Raw genomic sequence first — 17,510 nt, 5'->3', positions numbered from 1 at the left:
AAGAGGGCAAAACCCACAAATTTTGCACGGGACTCTCTCTCTCTCTCTCTTTCTATATTTGTTGTTGTTATTTTCCAGAATAACAGGTAATAGCCCATTATTTTTCAAAGTTTAAGACAATTATATTTATCGGAACAAAGTAAAAAATCGTTCTGCTTGTTTTGGGCTCAATTTGAACATGTTTTTTGCTTTATTTTTTTTTCTTCTATTATCTGTATACAAGGTGAGGAATTGTGAATAAACCATTATGTTATGTTGTTATGTTATGTTATTGAAACAACAGAATGATCAGGAATGATCAGGTGTGTTATGTACTTATTGACTGAAAAGGGAGGGTCGGACGGGAAACGATTTGGCCCGAGGTCATGCACACTGTTAACTAAGAGTCAAATCTAACTCTAACTCTGTCAATAAGCATTTTTTAGTTTGACCAACGTTTTGTTGTAAAAAAAGACGGGAAAATCCTGCAGTAAAATCGATACATACAGCGCGCGTGAACGATGAGAGCCGGACGGGTTTTTGAGTCCCATTCATCGGCGTCAACCCGTTCGGCTCCCCATCACGGAACTATCTAGTCTACTCCACAGCCGCTTTCAGTGTCGTAACGCAATGCTTTCTCCCCCGAGTAGCTATTCAGGGAAGAAAGCGTTGCGTGACGACACTGAAAACGGCTGTGAGGGAGACTAGGAACTATCGCTTTGTGACTGGTTTGTGCAGATGGTTTTGTTTTCGTGCCACGACAGTGATCGTATGAGCGGTTCACCACATTCATACAAAATCTACTCTTATAATGGTTATGACTTGGAAAATATCGAGCTATAGCTAAACATTGCCTCAGCAGCTGAGTTTTTCCAGTGGGATAAAAAAATCACACAAGAAACTAAGAATTAAAGGGGTACTTCAAGGATCACATGACAATTTTCTGCATTATCACAGGACAGTAGAAACATAAGCAAGTATCAACAATTTTCTGCCATCACAGTACTAGTTTTACGTCCTCGCATTTTGAAAACTAATATGGCTGCACGAGTACAAATATTTGCGTGTATCCCAAGGTTGAACTATTTACATCAGCACTGATATGAAGGTTTCGAACATAAACAATTATAAAACTCTATTTCTTTTCGAATAGGTTTATTCAAATGTTTCAGCTGTTGGGAAAAGCTTCCGCGGATATTTTTAAATAATACTTAATTTCTATTAATATATTAGTATATGTTATAGTACACTCAACAAAATTAATCGACTCTGATTGGTCGAGAGGAGTACAATTATAGCGTTAATTGTACTCTGTAGGAGTACCGAATTAAGTCGCTATGGCAACACGCCCAAAACAATTATTTTCTATCATTTTGTACTTAAAAAACATATAAATAAAATTTTAAAACCGTAAGAACTAATCTTTTTTATGCATTTCAGTTGCGCGATGGACTGAAAATCGGCCGCCAAATAGACAAAGATGAACGGCGTCTCTTCGCATTTTTTACTGAAATTTTGTTGAGTGAACTATAAACAAAAAATCGCACGATCTTCTCGTACAATTTGGAATTAATAGACACTCGTAATGCTTTGAAAGTTCTTTAATTGCACTCGCCTAAAGGCTCGTGCAATTACAAGAACTTTCAAAACATTACTCGTGTCTATTAATTTCCAAATTGTACGAGAAGATCGTGCGATTTCCTATACTAATAGGACTCCATGCTCTCCAATTAAGAAACAATGGTACGAGGAAAATTCCAAGGACTGACGAATTTGGATGAGGCCGTAAGCCGATTCCAATTTGGCACTCAGAGGAATTTTTCGTGTCTGATTATTTTTTGATTGGGGAGCATGAAATACCATTACCTATTAATTATATAGCTGCCTAGTTAATCCCATATCAACAAGACCTGTCCAATTAAGAAAATAATTGGATAGTTACCTACTATGGGATTAATGAGAAGCTGTATAATTAGGAGATTAATATTGATTAGCATTAATTAACTTGAATCCTAGAAGTATTGGAATATTTAGAGACTAACTATATATAAGAAATATTAACTAGTGATATACGGACTTACGCAATGATTGTAACTCCGATATGAATCGAGTCTTTGTATTAAACATCTAAATCAAGCATATCTTTATTTTTCGTTTATCTCAAAAAGAATCGAAGAAAATTTCAGCATTCAATGATAGATGGTATTGATCGGAATGTAGATTTTTAACAAGGTTATGTTTTCTGTCCACCGACACTTTCCATACATCGTTTCACTGGTCTGTTTTATTGGCTGTAAGTTAATTTAAAGGTAATATTAAAAATAACTTACAGCCTCGACTAAAAAGCAAAAAAATAGTGAATTTACTTCTGCTATACAATAATTTGACCCTACCCCTCTAGCTGTTTAGCCTGCGTCACATTCGGACAAATACCCCCGTAAAGTTTACCGGGGTATTTCTCCGGATGCGACGCAGGCTATAGTTGGTGTTTACAGACATAGGCACTGTGATGTTAATTTGCCACCCATTATCACAATAGTTCTTGTCACGTTTCTTAGTTTCATCAGCGAATCGATGGTCGGCATAGTAATAACGATAGCTTACATCACAGCAACTAGCACTATTCGCAAAAAGGCGAAGTTTCAGTTTATTGTATACAGTAATTGATATACTTTACTGGTATTAATAAACTGCAATAAAAAATGCGTTCTGATTGGCTAAGCTACTAGTGGTCAATATCTCTGACAATCCTGGGGTCTGAAATGCTAAAAATCCAATTGTTTTCGAGGGTAAACGTGTGGCCACCAGAAAGAAGAAAGAAAATAAATGAATAAGTGAAAAATAGGTGAAATAAAAGAAATAAAAAAGTCCTAAAAACCAGTCTTTCTGATTGATTAGCTATCATATCATAGATCACTTAAACTTCAAACGATTTACATAGTGGGGACCTTAAGCCGCGGGACGTCATTTTTTCCCCCTTATATATATACATATTGCTTCACAGAATAATCAATACACCTATTCGTAATGAAAGTTAAAACAATTTTCATAATGTTTATAGCTTGCTAAAATCGACCGAGGCGCAATCAGCCTCCACTTTCAAAAGCTATGCACTGAATAGAACAGCAACGAGCAATTAGAGAATCGCAAAACAAATTTTTCGAAGCACTTTCAGGGGCCATTAATCCGCGAAAGACATGTTGATCTTTTTGTGCATGGGTAAACAGACGCTCAGCTAACCCAAACTTCTGTCATTTGGATGCATTCTCTTGCTTTGGATGAAATTTTCCTTTATATACGCTACTTTTTCACTGGAACTGGATCTTTCATACATCCATAAACTTTGCCTTTAATATACCTCCATTTACTATAAAAGGATCTTGCCACATCTTTCGTAGGTCACCCTAAAGGATATGAAGAGATGATCGGTAGATTTAGGTAAACGATTGCAAGCTGGTGCAAGATCTTGCCACATACTTTCAATCTCCCTCCATTTTTTAAAAAAGCAAAACGATAAAGTTAGGCTTGGTTATTTTAACTTTTCGTTTTTTTTAAATGTTTTTTTTGTTTTTGTTTTTGCTTTTGTTTTGTTTTGTTTTGTTTTTTACTTTTTCTTGGTTATTTGTCTAGGATGACGTCACAGTTTGGAACGCATTAAGAATCAGAAGAGAAGAGAAGAGAAGAGAAAGAATAAATAATTTCGCAATTCAATATTACAAACTAAACTATCACACTAAACATCACTGAGCGCGCACATCACCCTCCTAAAGTTACAAACCAAACTATCACACTAAACATCACTGAGTGCGCACATCACTCTCACAAAGTTACAAACCAAACCATCACACTAAACATCACTGAGTGCGCACATCACCCTCCTAAAGTTACAAACCAAACCATCACACTAAACATCACTCAAGTGCTCACATCTGTCTTCTAAAATGAGGGGGTAGTGGTTAGGGATAGGTGCATTGGGGCGTGGGCCTTTCACCTCAATTTGCTCTGGCTCCCATAATAATAATAAATAAAATGATACATTTACCTTGATGTATGCCATAATTAAGATAGGTAATAAAGTAAAAGGTACTAGGTAAAGAAGAGCAGGCTGGGCAGCTTTGTAGACCTCTGAGGCAACTGTTGCTGTCACAAGTCCTATAACAAATCTAGAATTAGCCTACTGTTCCACTATATATTGCCATCCAAGGTAGACGCAAAGAAGAAATTGTACTGACTCATATTATTTAGATTTTGTTGTGAGTTTTTCTATATACGAATACGTTGCTTGTCATACATGCAAGACAGTACATTCATTTCTGCGATTTGACTTTTAGCTTTGTGAGACTTTGATGACAGAATCCTGGATTTTACGTCCAGAGGTGATGAGTAGCAGGTAACCCCACTTCTCTACTAGGGTCTTGTAGGACGACAACAAACATTTTCATATAATTGATGAAAGGTAAGTGTGTTTGGTGATCCACGTATTTATACATTACATCAAGTACCATACAACATACACACAACTACAGCCTCGCAATGAAGTCTGAATCTTCAGATATAGAAAATGGACTATTGATTTCGCTTTATCCTAGGTCAATACAGGGTGCAATTATAAAATAACTACAAGTGTGCAGAAAACGGCGAGGTAGGCGGTGACTTACCTACAATATATCCTATAAGTGAACAATGAAAATATGTAATTTTGCTCTCCGTCTCTGGAGCTTGAGCTTGCATTTTCTTGTATTTATCATAACGCATTACGAAACATAGCAAAAGACCAGGCATTACCTGAAACAGATCATCAATACCCAAAGTTAGTAATGACTTACAGAGATCTTTGGATCTAATGGATCTTTTTTACGCTTGGGTGCAATGTTTTCTCATTTCAGACCACATGTCATTTTCTTGAGAACAAGAATCACGGCGCACGTGAGTCCGCCTTGTTTGAATTCTATCAATATTCATGCGTTTTCTCGTGGGCAAGCATTAAAAAAATAAATCTTACTATAGGCTATTATCTGAAATGAGGACAAATAAATCAGGCCTATTTACTTAAATTCAATATTAGTATTCATGCTTTTTCTCGTGCGCAAGCGTTAAACAAATAAATAACACTATAGGCAATTATCTGAAATGAAGACAAATAAATTAGGCCTATTTACTTTAATTTCCTTTTTGTACCACAAAGCGAGCGGAACAATGGTAACATAAGGGGGTTCCAGTCTAGATGAAATCCTGAAGGTCGTATTAAAATTTGGAAGTTGAGTTTCGCTGGGGGTGGAAAATCAGAGAATCAAGTGGATAACCCTTTAAGCACAGAAGAGAACCAATACACAACCCTCATCACATATCATGGCGCATCCGAGGCACATTAGCTTTCACCCGTGCTTCACAGCGTACATGTGGTTGCCATGGTTTTGTGGCTGTTGGTCTAAGCATTCTTGCTAATCAACGATGTGCATTAACAGGCGACTCAAAAATGGCTTTTTTAACTTATCTGAGAACCATCCCTCAAAGCCGCCGTAAATATAGCATAAACACAGACGGCTCAGTAAATGTCCAATTATGTACTTACTATATCTCCTAAACCCAGCATTGAAAATCTGCCACGTTCTTGACTGCAAACAAAAATGTCATAGGAAAGGAGTAAATTGGAACTCTAAGATAAAATATCTGTCACGTCTATTGGTCTTTACCCAGTCCTCAGTCTAACTTAATTACATAATTCTATGGGATGTGAGGAAGGGAGGGAGGGTCGGAGAGGGCTTTTTACGTTTAGGAAATTCATAATAAAATACAATAGGACAGAGGATTACAGTTCTTAGCGCATGCAAGTTAAAATCCTTACTAGCCCTCCCAATCATGGCAAGCCTTATCTCCCATTCCCCCATCCACACACTTTAATAAAATAGTAGGGTTGCGGGAGGGACCTAAAGGAAGAATGAAGCTTTCATATTGGGCTTAAAATCGACTAGGATTAACATAGACACTTCCCTATTAGCCAATCCAAGCTTGCGGGAAAAAAACTGGGTCCAGTTGGAAGAGTAATACATGCGGGACTGTTTTAAGAGACGAATTAGCTGTCATCTTGGATATGAGTCCATGGTATGTAATTCTAACTGGACTCGACTAATGGCTAATAAGGAAATATGATTGAAGAAATAGAAAACGAGCGCGCGTGCTGTGTGCAGTTATAAAGCACACGGGGATTGGCAGAACACGAGAGAAGTGTTAGGAGAAGTACGACGCGTAGCGGAGGACTTCTTGACGCTTCTCGAGTGTTCTGCCAATCCCCAAGTGCTTTATAACTCCACACAGTTTTTTATTTCTTTTATATAATGCAAAGGGCGCGTGCGTGCTGTATAAAGCACGCGCTCCCAACCAATTAGAATGCGAGGTTTATGACAGTTATCTTATATAAAATATATTATTGCATCTTCATACACATGGGAACTCTGTGTCTTCGAGTTGCACGCTGAAATTTTTTTTTTCCACTGCCGTCAATCAAACCTAATCAGACGGTACCGTTCATATTTTTGACCAGCGGCAGCGAAAAACCAAATTTCAGCGTGCAACTCAGAGATAAAGAGTTGGCATTGTATGAAAATTGCAGTAACAGGCTATTTAAAGTATCTACAGTACCTTGGAAAAACAAGCTTTCCCGGAAGAGAAATTTGCGGAGATGAATTCATAAAGGAATTAAGATTAAGTTTATTTGCGACAAATGCCACCTAAAAAACATAAATCAGAATAACATGTAAAGTTCTAAGGCTGTCTCCTCTATTTTTCGAACATGTGCAATACATTAGCTTGTGTCATCGATACGATATTTATGATGTCACTGGAACTAAACTATATCATTTCCAGGTAATTAAAGTTAAGCTGATATCTTAGCTAAGACTTGACGATCAGACAGATAGATAGGGTCGTGTCATACTAGATAATGGCCTGGGTAAATCTTTATTTATCTTGGCAAATATTGATTAGGAAAGACGACACACCTTAAAAGCTCCACTTAATAGATCTTAGTTCAACAGATATGACGACGGTTTTCGACGAGACCGCGCAACCCCTTCGTTTTTCCACTGTTCTTTTATTCTCTATTCTCTTTAGTCATTTGAGTGGGGAAGCAGGACATACTTATGACTAATGTGGGTCGAAACCAGATGAAAGTAGAATGCATGCCTTCCAAACGCGCAGAAGGGGAAGTGTAGGGATGAAGTTAAATTCACGCTCGCAAGACAAGCTAGACGTGTCACATCTCCATTATATACATGTATTTCGTTGAAAATCATTGACTGCTTACTCACCGGGTTGCCGGCCTGCTGGGTAGCCACTTTCACCATAACGTTGGCTTTAAAAATATAGGCAGAAAAGAATACCTGCAAATAGATTTTTAAAAAATGGTAATTTAAAAAAGAAAAAAAAGGGGGGGGGAGAAGGGGAGATGGCAAACTGTTGTTTTTATTTTGTGATGGTAACATGAGTTATGGAACCAATCCAAGAAAAAAAATTATACATACACAATATATAATAAATAAATAAATAAATAATGTAGTGGAAACGATGTAAACAATTTGGGATTGCTTCTACTCCATATACTGTCTGACCGGGTCAAGCAGCTTATGAAAGTCGTTTTAATTTTGATCTACGTGAGATATTTACTTTCTATACGCACACTGAAGACGGTTTATTGTCTGTTTACATACAGTGCATATTACATTTGTCAAACACCTTTGTTGATTGGCCTGAAATCAGGTCTGGTTTTTGAGACAAGAAGCAAAGCCTTTCATGAGCCCAGACAATAAAATAAGACAATTCATCGGAACAACATAATCATTTAGCATTTTTTTCACACGTTCAGTGTTATTTTATTTTTAACGGATGTTTTTAAATTTGTAGCTGCACGCCGTCGAAAACCACAACTCATTAAAGGTTGATATTTTCAAAAAATATCTAATATGTATTTACATATCAAACCATCCTATAGGCTAATTTTAAAATGGCTTCACGAGCAATACTATCTATTGACCAGATCCACTTGGACGTAATGTTTCCCTATTCAGACCACTTGCTATTCCTTTGAGAATAAGATTCTTTGTTTGAGTTGTAACTATATTCATAGGTCTCGTTATGCGCAGCCATTAAACAAAGAAATGATACTCTAGGAACTGGTCTGACAAGTGGTCTGAAAAGGGAAAACATTATGTCCAAGTAGCGAGAAAAAAACGAGAAAAAAGAAAAGATGTTGTGGTGGGAAAAACAGAATATATGTCACACTTGAATTTTTCCTTCTTTTCAAACTAAGCACCCAACTATTCTTAATAGGCCATTTGCATGATGGCGTCATCTTACTACCAATACCAAAATACTTTGCAAATTTTTTTTCTTGTTCAAATTCATATTTCTGAATAAAAGAAAGTGTGCAAGGGAACCAAATAAATTTTGCTTAGCTTACCCAGAATACATCATAGATAAGAAGTCCAGTGAGTAATAGAGTTGAGACTTTTAGACTTGGTAGTCTGATATAAGCAATCATCGAGACACATAGACCCATTGCTAAAGCTAGAAGAAAAAAACATTTTATTTTAGAAGAAAGTGCATTACAGCCATTTTCATTCACATGCGCCCTCTAGCGATTGTTTTAGTTGTGATGAAGGTTTTGGTGGACGATAATAGCAGCACATGATTGAGAATGGCTGTAAGAAGTAATAACTTAGTTTGACGTTCCACTGGATCTGCCCTGACAAATTATAGCGATTGTCATTACTGTTTGCATCCAACAATTTGTGTTTCTATACCAATACTTCATGTTCACAAGCAAAAACATGCTGATGTTACAGTGCCACCATACCAACCAAGGCCACCTCAGAAAATTTTCTAAACAAAAAAGCCAATCACGACTGAGTATTATGCAATAGGATCTGCACAAATGCTCATATTTTCCCCTCTAAAAGTGTATATTTTATTTGGTAAGTGTGTGTGCGATCAGGAGTGAACAAGAAACAGTTTAAACTCAATAATTCGACACCATCATATTATTCAACATCAAAAACAAGGTTTGTGAATTTGACTTAAAATTTAAATGTGGATGGCCTTGGTTAATGTAGTTGCAACATAATATTTGTCACGAGTGGCTTTGTGTCACCAACCAAATGCTTTCTGTAGTTGGCAAATTAACAAATTTACAGTTTTTTATTTGTCTGTCCTCTCGGCAATAAATTGTGTCATCACATTGTCAACGTACTGTAGTGTGCATCCATTCGGCTATGCCTTGCATACTACTTTGACAGTGTGATGTTGAAATTTATCATCAATGAGAAGCAAGAAATTGGTGTAAATTCATTATTTACAATAACAAAACAACAACAAAAAAGAGTAAAACTTTTTTAGTAAAACGTTTTTAGTAATCAAAAAAAAAAAAAAAAAAAACAGAAAGAGCATGTACTTGATGTCAGCTTATTTGTCTGTCCTCTGTCCTCTTACGATAAAAGATAGCCAATCAGCACATGAGAAATTTGTATGTTATTGTAACATAATCAACAAAGAAAAATGTTACATAAAGTACAGTATCACTATAAACATGCACTCCATTAATCGCTATTCTCCTAGAATTGCATGGCACTGCCTAGTTGCCTTGCAGCAACAGCACCAGTGGCAGCAACAACAGAAGGTAAAAGAAAAACACTGTATAATAATACAGCAATTTCCTGGCAGGGCCTAGCTGTGATAAAAACTAATGTGTACCTACCATCCATAAGAATCCAGTGACCTGTCAAAATCCACACCATCACTAAGAGTGCAGAAAATAATAGGGACATCAACTCTGCAAATGTAAAACGACCACAGAAACCAAGTGATACCCTGAAAATAAGCAGAATAAAATTAATAATTTAACAAACTAGACTGATGAAGATAATACAATATTATAATATAATAAAGTTATATACTGTACATGTACTGATTTTCCCCCCAAAGACCGATCAAGGTCATATAAAAGAGTCAAATTGTGACATTACCAAGGGCGTAGGTAGGGGGGCGAGGGGGAACATGCCGCCCCCTCGTGGAAACAAAATGATGGCTTTTTGGAATTTACTTCCTAATTTTCATTTGCTTTGGTCAGAATTGCAAAATTGATATGTAAAATGCAATGTCGCTCCTTTTTTTTCTGTTCAGTATTTTTGGGGGCCAAAACAAAATAGCAGATTTTCTTATCCCCCCCCCCCCCCCCCCCTTTGTAAAATGTTGGCTATGCCCCTGATTATTACACAACTGGTCTAAAAAAAGGGTCAAATGTAACAGCTGGTGAGTTGCCCCTCATGATGACTGGCCAAATTAGCTTTAGCTTAGTCATACCTCAATGATGAGCAAAAATACTTGTTACACAGATGTACGTACATGTAGTACCTGAGATATTTAATCCCTTGCAACAATATACATGTAGTACTGTAGTATTGGGGAACGTGCATGTAATAGGTGTGCCTCTATTGTATTTAGCCTGTTAGGAATTTGAGAGTATGTTGTTGTTGCTTACTTGTGATTGTTGTTCTTGCCACAGGGCTTTAAAAGACCTTGGCAAACAGGAAGAAGTAGAAATGAGAAAGCAACTGTTGCAAGAACTGGAAAAAACAAACATTGAAACATTGAAATATTAAAAAATGATAACAGAAATAAATATTACATAATTAATGTTGCCATCATTTTTTAAATTTTTAACAAATATGAAATATTATTTAAATTAATTGAAATATTAAAAAATGATAACAGAAATAAATATTACATAATTAATGTCGCCATCATTTTTTAAATTTTTAACAAATATTAAATATTATTTAAATTAATGAGTCTTTTTGCTGTTTTTAATGTAATACAGTATTTATTACTAGCAACATTCTGATTCTGATGATGGCATCAGATGGCATTCACCATTGATGCCAATGTAACACAAAGTTTTTAATAAGTAAATACCAATATTAAGTGTGTAAAATAAAAAATAATAATTATATCACGCCTGGCATTAAGTTAAGTACATGCTCAGAAAATTGAGGTGCACATGTACACAACTTACCAGCAGTACATAGAGCAAAGAAGAACTGAAGAGTATCAAAGAAGAAAAACATGATGAGGAGAGAGCAAGATGCTCCAATAGGAAGAAAAATAGCTTGAGCTGTTGTTATTGTTTGGAAACCTGCATGGGTGGGAAAAAAAGAGTTACAAATGAGATTCATTGAGTATATTTTAAACAACACCTGAAATCCCAAAACTGAGCAATATTTATTTTTTGCTCAGTCTGTTGTCTAAAAATAATCTATATTTTGAGTTCAAAATCAATTATACCTGGGTCACATTAACTGGTGAGAGATTTCAACTCTACTTTACCCATTCCCCACCCTTCTTTGATTGATAGGTTTCAAAATTACTTGACCACTAGAACTATACAGTAGCTTGCAATTGCAAGAATAACAATGCCACATTTTGCTAAAGATTCCCTTCAACCTTCAAATTTTGTTGACAGTACCTAAAACAACCCTGGGCTGATGAAGTAAAACTAATTCACAGATTGAATTGTATTTTAGCATCTTAGGAGAATTAAAACCCTCAAATCTAGGGAGACACCTACAGTACAGTAGTTACAACCAAAGTTATGCAGTACTCGCATGTGATGGTGAGTCCAGGAATAAATCCTGAGACCCCAGGAATGAGAGGCAAATAATAATATTCCAGGAATACATGTAAATCCTGAGACCCCAGAAATGAGAGGCAAGTAATAAAATTTCAGGAATAAATATAGCAGTGACATTGCTACAATAGTTAAAGTGCTTATAAGCCTTTACACAATATTTTCAGAATTGATTCTTTAAATAATGAATAGTTGATTGTGAAAATAATTTGTCATTTGAATGTCGGGTCTTTGAGATAAGAAGGTTTATATTTCCAATATGTTAATGATTATGACGTAACATAAGGGATTTAAGTTATTTTGTGGCAACTTTTAATATTGGACGCTGGACGTTTTTTGAAAACAAATTTGTAAGAACCTTTACGTGAGTCACAAGTAAAAGGGTGATGCTTTTAAAATACTGTATTCCAGAACGAGTGCAGTGTTGTATATTAAATGATCCCTTATGTTACGTCATAGTCATTAACATATTGGGAATATAAACCTTCGTATCTTAAAGACCCAACATTCAAATGACGAATTATTTTCACAATCAACTATTCACTATCTAAAGAATCAATTCTGAAAATATTGTGAAAAGGCTTATAAGCACTTTAACATTACCATCCATTACTCCACTGAGTAGAGAACCATTCTTGTCCTGTTCTTGCCCTTCACTGGACTCGTTTTCTGTTTTACAAGCACTATCAAGTCCTAATGCCCTGAGAAAAAAAAAGTTAATGTGTAAACTTGCAACTTTAACGACTTAATAGGAAAATCACAGATCAAGCAATAAACCAATATTAATTTGTCTCAGATAACTGAATACATGATTGTATCATGATCATTCTCCTATAAGTTTCATTGAGATGGGGAGGCCTAAAACTGCATTGCCGGCTCAGAATTACCTTGCGATCTAGGAGAATCACATTACAAACTTATTACGATTTTGAATTGCCAATACAGGTTGGCATTTAACACAGCTGGAAGAAAACACATATCCTGTATAGGATACATCTTCTCACACCCAGCCACCAATATAAACCCCTATTTGCAGTTAAACATACCAATCATAAAAATAGACCGATGGATAAATATAAGATAAGGTTCAAAATAAATAAAAAGCTATCAAAGTCATAATGAAATACTGAACACTCTTTAGGCCTGTGGAAGCTTTATTTCATATAAATCCTGGCAGTTTTTGGTGACATAGGTGAAAACCACTAATATATATATATAAGATGAAGTGTTGTAACTGGTGGTATTACAGCAGTTTCAGTTCCACAGAATACAATCAATCCCATTAAAACTTAAAAGTTTTTTTTTCTGTGTTTGGACAAAACAAGAGGAAAAGAATAAAATAAAGCTACAAGGAAACCAACAACCAACTGTACTAAGAAAAAAATTCCAGAAGGCCTTGGTTAGAGCTATGTTTGCCTGCCAGATCAAACCAACAATACTTCCCTTGCAACTGATGTGATAAATGATACATGTGCACTGGATAAACATGAAAGAGTTTCTCCATGCAAACTGTGTTTTGTTGCAAAAACATTTTACAGTAGCTTTCGCATAAAATAAATTCAACATTTCGAAGAAATATATTTATTTTAGTATACTGCTAAACTTCAAACCAAATCAAGTGCATAATTTTGGTGGGTAGTTCAGAATGTTTATGAAGAATTTTGTTTTGAAGTTCGGAAGTTTGGTAGACAGCTTGTTAATTTCTGAACTACAGGTAACATCGAAATCATGTGTTTGTAAAAAGTTATGCAAAAGCAACTGCAAAACAACCCAAAATTACAATTATTAATTAATATTATCTTATTCAATTAAGTAATATAAGTAATATTTAACAATATTATTATTTGCTGAAGCCGAAGTGAATATTGGGGAATTTTTACTAAGACATAAGTCTTCAATTGGCAAGTTAAATATTCCCGCATAGTATTTTTAACACAATTTAATAAACAGGAGAACATTTTTTGTTTTATTGACGAACCGGCTCATCCTCATTTTTCAAAAATATCTTCACTGCTATATTCAACTGTAGGCGAATATATATACATGTAGCAACATAAAATATAAATTGTGACCAATTTTATTATATTTATATATTATTAGATTTATTATATAAATAATTTGTAGGGGGGAAAAAATAACTTGAGTTTTATTACAGTGTATGCTGACGAAAAAAATTAAATTTATAAAAACAATAACAACAAACAATAAAAAAGCACATGTCATATATAAATCAATAACTAATTAATAAAGGAGTATTAACTTTTAGCCACATTCTAAAGTCATAAATGACACTTTTACATGTAATTAGACTTCTTTGATATTTTGTGATATTAATATTTTGTATCTTGTCAGTTGTAAGAATCGAAAAGCCATTAAACCAGATGGTGGTATTAAAAATTAAAAAGATTTTTAAAATAATGATGATGCACGCGTGCGTGTTTTTGCTACAAAACTGTCGCTTGGAATTCTTCTTCATATCTTAGCTGAGATCGTCACTTTCTTTATCATAACATTCAGAATTAAAAAAGAAGTTAGCTGTGACTATTTCTTTTACGTTAAGTAATATTATAAAATGGTTATTTTTACTAATGCGACGTCTATATTATTTTAACTTCTATAATAAAGCTTACAGTAAGCTTAACTCTATTTTAAAGTAAAATTAGCTTACTGACTCACGATCGAGCTTACCTAAAACTACCATAAACGATAAGCAGAATTGAAATAATAATAGTAAGCATTCTAGAAGTATCCAGCAGCATGTAGAACCTGAAGAGAAAGAATATGATGATGAGTTACGATCACACAGTAAGCTTGATGGTTTTAACATGCCGCAAGTCAGAGAACAGTACAGAAATTATAGACGTCTGATATATTGGTCAAATAACGAAAACCTAAATGCTGTTTCATGCCCACTTACCAGTGGTGTTCGATGGCTTGTTCCATGATATATAGTTCCGTGTTTTCCCCCGAGAGGACGGCTCAAATATTTTTTTTGATCAAACGACAGGGCTGTTTATTAGTCAGTGCCAAGGCCCAAGACTGGCTCAACACAGCCTCGAATGTTGAACTCAATTCGCCAAATAAGTGTAAACTAAGCTCGTTTCATTTAAAAACCAAGCAATGAGAAGATAAATAAGTAAGAAGTAGTTGTAGATACGGCTTTCTGTGGTTAAATCCTAGCAGAACTTTCTCGTTCTTTCTTTATTCACGAATAGGGCGCCATTGTTATTATTTTTTTCAGGATAATAGCTTTGCGCTGAGCATTCTGGACTACTAACACGCAATCTGAATCAATGGAGTATGGGGCACCCCTGGGGGAATAACTTGACAATACAGTACTCAAGTTGACGTCACAAAGAAATACATTTTGACTTTAATTATTTTCGATCTCTAATTTCTATAGACAATCAAAAAAGAATTTTTCACACCAAATTGGACGAGAATCGGGCAAATATCAGCTGAGATATGACCATTTGAATATAATATATATATTTAGGCACTGCCTAAAAGCGGAGCTCCCGATACGGAAGTACCAGGGAGAACGATGAATGAAACTGAAAGGTAAAAATAGAAGTAAGAGCTCAGCAAAGCGTAGGCGGTGCAGCGCCAGCCGTAACAGCACGCGACAAGGAATATAACACGGAAGACAAGCGTGAATAACCAACAAGCAGCCGTGAGCGAAAATAGTTGTGAGCGTACTTATTTTTATTTGACTGCCTTAAGGTGGCTGGACTCCCTCACGCTTGACCGCTACCTTCCACTTTTGGAACGCTAGTGCATAAACGTCTTTTATCCGATTGCAAATCTTTTTTGCACATAAGTCACATAAAGATTGAATTAATATTTGATGCAATTTTTAGTGAGATCGGACGTCATAACACGTGATTATGATGAAATATTTGTTTTCGTTTAGAAAATAAATTTAGCCTTGCAGAGCGTTCAACATTAAAATGCTTCGTACTACATAATTATATACTGGATGCCTCCATTTGTGGGGATTTTTGAAAAAATCTATCTAGCTAATAATGAGATATTTGAGATTATTTAAATATAGTGCATAATCTACTTCAAAACTAAACAATGGATTTCATACGGCCGAAATTAATATTTCAGAGCTATATATTCACAAAAGTTATTGCTCATTTAGTTTTACTCTGTATCTAGTTTTAAAAGGAACATTTTGAAGGTAATAATCGACTTATGCGATTTTGTGAAAACGTATAGTGCAGAAGACGGGGTAAACATTTGATGCGCACTTTTCATCGCAGTTTTCTAGTCAATCAAAACCTTTAATCCTTTCCTGACATTGTGTGAAAAGCGCTTGCAGATCGAGTTATTCAAGACGAAGTTGTAGTCGTTTCAATGCGGCTAGGTGTGCCAGACCAAAACTGCCCAGAGCTAGGCTCCTCAATCCCCTGTTTAATAGTCTTTTGATTAAAAACGAAAAATTAAATTAAAATTGCATTTTCCCCGTTTTTATTTTTTAACATGTTATTTTCACATGTGAAAACATCGTTACCATGTATATTTAAGCTATTAGTTTATGTAATATATACAATATGAGTGGGCGTGTGTTGTATCAGATATAGGCGTAGCAGATAGAGGCGTAGCCGAGTGATTGTATATCTGATACAACATGGACGCGAATATTGTATATTACTTATGAAACGTCTAGGTGTATACATTCATGTTCTACTATAATTTTAAAGCTAAAATTGAATCTTGGCTAAGAAAATTGGAGTTAAAGTATATGCAAATCAGGACGATTTTGTATCAGATATACAACCTCCTCCACGGACAATGATTTCTATTGTTTTCCTCATTAATTATTCATGAGTTTTATAAGTAATATATACAGTATGAGTGGTCGTGTTGTATCAGATACAGTCAATTCAAAAAACGTTGTCGTCGACCGGCTCAAGCCTACGCGACTGGACCGAAAGCGAATATGGGTAAAAATCACTGAAGCGGTTAAATATTCGTTCTGAATAAATTGTTCCCTCTAGAAACAATCCATCAAATGCATGTCTTTGGGTTTAGGGAAAGAAAAACAAAGTAGTTATGATTCAGTTCACAATCCCGAAAATACGAAGGCATTAAAAAAAATCTCCTTCAATATTTCCCGCTCGCCTACGAAGGCTCGTGCTGTAAACCAGGCATAACTAGTCAGATAAAATTATGGAGTCAACTCGGCTTCAATGATTGCTACCCAGAGTTCCTTTCGGTCCAGTCGCGTAAGCTTGAATTGGTCGACGACAACATTTTTTGAATTGACTGTATACAACCACGAGGCATAGCCGAGTGATTGTATATCTGATACAACACGGCCACTCATACTGTGTATTACTTATCAAACGTCTAGGTTAGTTCCTTTGTGTTTCACTAATTTTTTCAAAATTAAAGTGAATTTGGTCAAGAAAATCCAACTTAAAGTTTATGCAAATGAACACAGTTTTGCATCAGATTTACAACACTCTTCACGGACGTGAATTCCGTTGTGTTTTCCTCATCAATTATTAATGAGTTTGATAAGAAGCTTGTTAAGTTGATTTTATGGATAATTAATCATGATATAATAAACAGAATATTACATGGGCGCTTGGAGATACGAAAGTTATCTTATCTTCTCGTGTTGAAAAGATTTCACTCGTTCGCTGCGCTCACTTGTGAGAGATCTTTTATCACTCGAAGATAAATTTCGTATCGCCCATGTAATATCTTCTATAGATAAGCATACTATCAGGAATCATTTAAAACCATTTAAAACGGCAAGAACAAGCGTCGCCGAAGGAGAGGTGGGTGGGAACAAAAAGACCGTCTAGCACTGACTGGTACGCGAACCTGATGAGCAAAT

At 35.4% G+C, this 17,510-nt stretch overlaps 1 protein-coding gene across 1 annotated transcript; it reads right to left on the bottom strand.

Annotated features, from left to right (window-relative positions):
* Nucleotides 1-1,117: 1,117 nt before the first annotated feature.
* LOC116294244 (signal peptide peptidase-like 3) lies at nucleotides 1,118-14,906 on the bottom strand. The gene is made up of 13 exons (XM_031701799.2): nucleotides 14,574-14,906; nucleotides 14,345-14,422; nucleotides 12,260-12,357; nucleotides 11,045-11,164; nucleotides 10,511-10,595; nucleotides 9,728-9,840; nucleotides 8,435-8,541; nucleotides 7,287-7,358; nucleotides 6,619-6,707; nucleotides 5,552-5,594; nucleotides 4,638-4,764; nucleotides 4,022-4,131; nucleotides 1,118-3,383 (listed from the first exon to the last, which is right to left on the bottom strand). Exons 1-13 carry the CDS (start codon nucleotides 14,597-14,599, stop codon nucleotides 3,306-3,308), a joined length of 1,146 nt encoding a protein of 381 aa, XP_031557659.1. The 5' UTR covers nucleotides 14,600-14,906; the 3' UTR covers nucleotides 1,118-3,305.
* Nucleotides 14,907-17,510: the final 2,604 nt, after the last annotated feature.

Source organism: Actinia tenebrosa, unplaced genomic scaffold (assembly GCF_029948245.1).
Source record: "Actinia tenebrosa isolate PJP-AT-01 unplaced genomic scaffold, QUT_ActTen_1.0 PGA_scaffold1__47_contigs__length_23844297, whole genome shotgun sequence".
Taxonomy (NCBI): Eukaryota; Metazoa; Cnidaria; class Anthozoa; order Actiniaria; family Actiniidae; genus Actinia; species Actinia tenebrosa.
This window is presented reverse-complemented; position numbering and strand designations above follow the sequence as displayed.

Bases quoted from the DNA above. Each gene is read 5' to 3' on its own strand.
- LOC116294244 (XM_031701799.2), bottom strand. From the start codon at position 14,599: ATGGAACAAGCCATCGAACACCACTG. The intron at 14,423-14,573 runs GTAAGTGGGCAT...CTTTCTCTTCAG, and splicing joins CAAGCCATCGAACACCACTG to GTTCTACATGCTGCTGGATA. The intron at 9,841-10,510 runs GTAAGCAACAAC...GCTTATTTTCAG, and splicing joins GGCAAGAACAACAATCACAA to GGTATCACTTGGTTTCTGTG.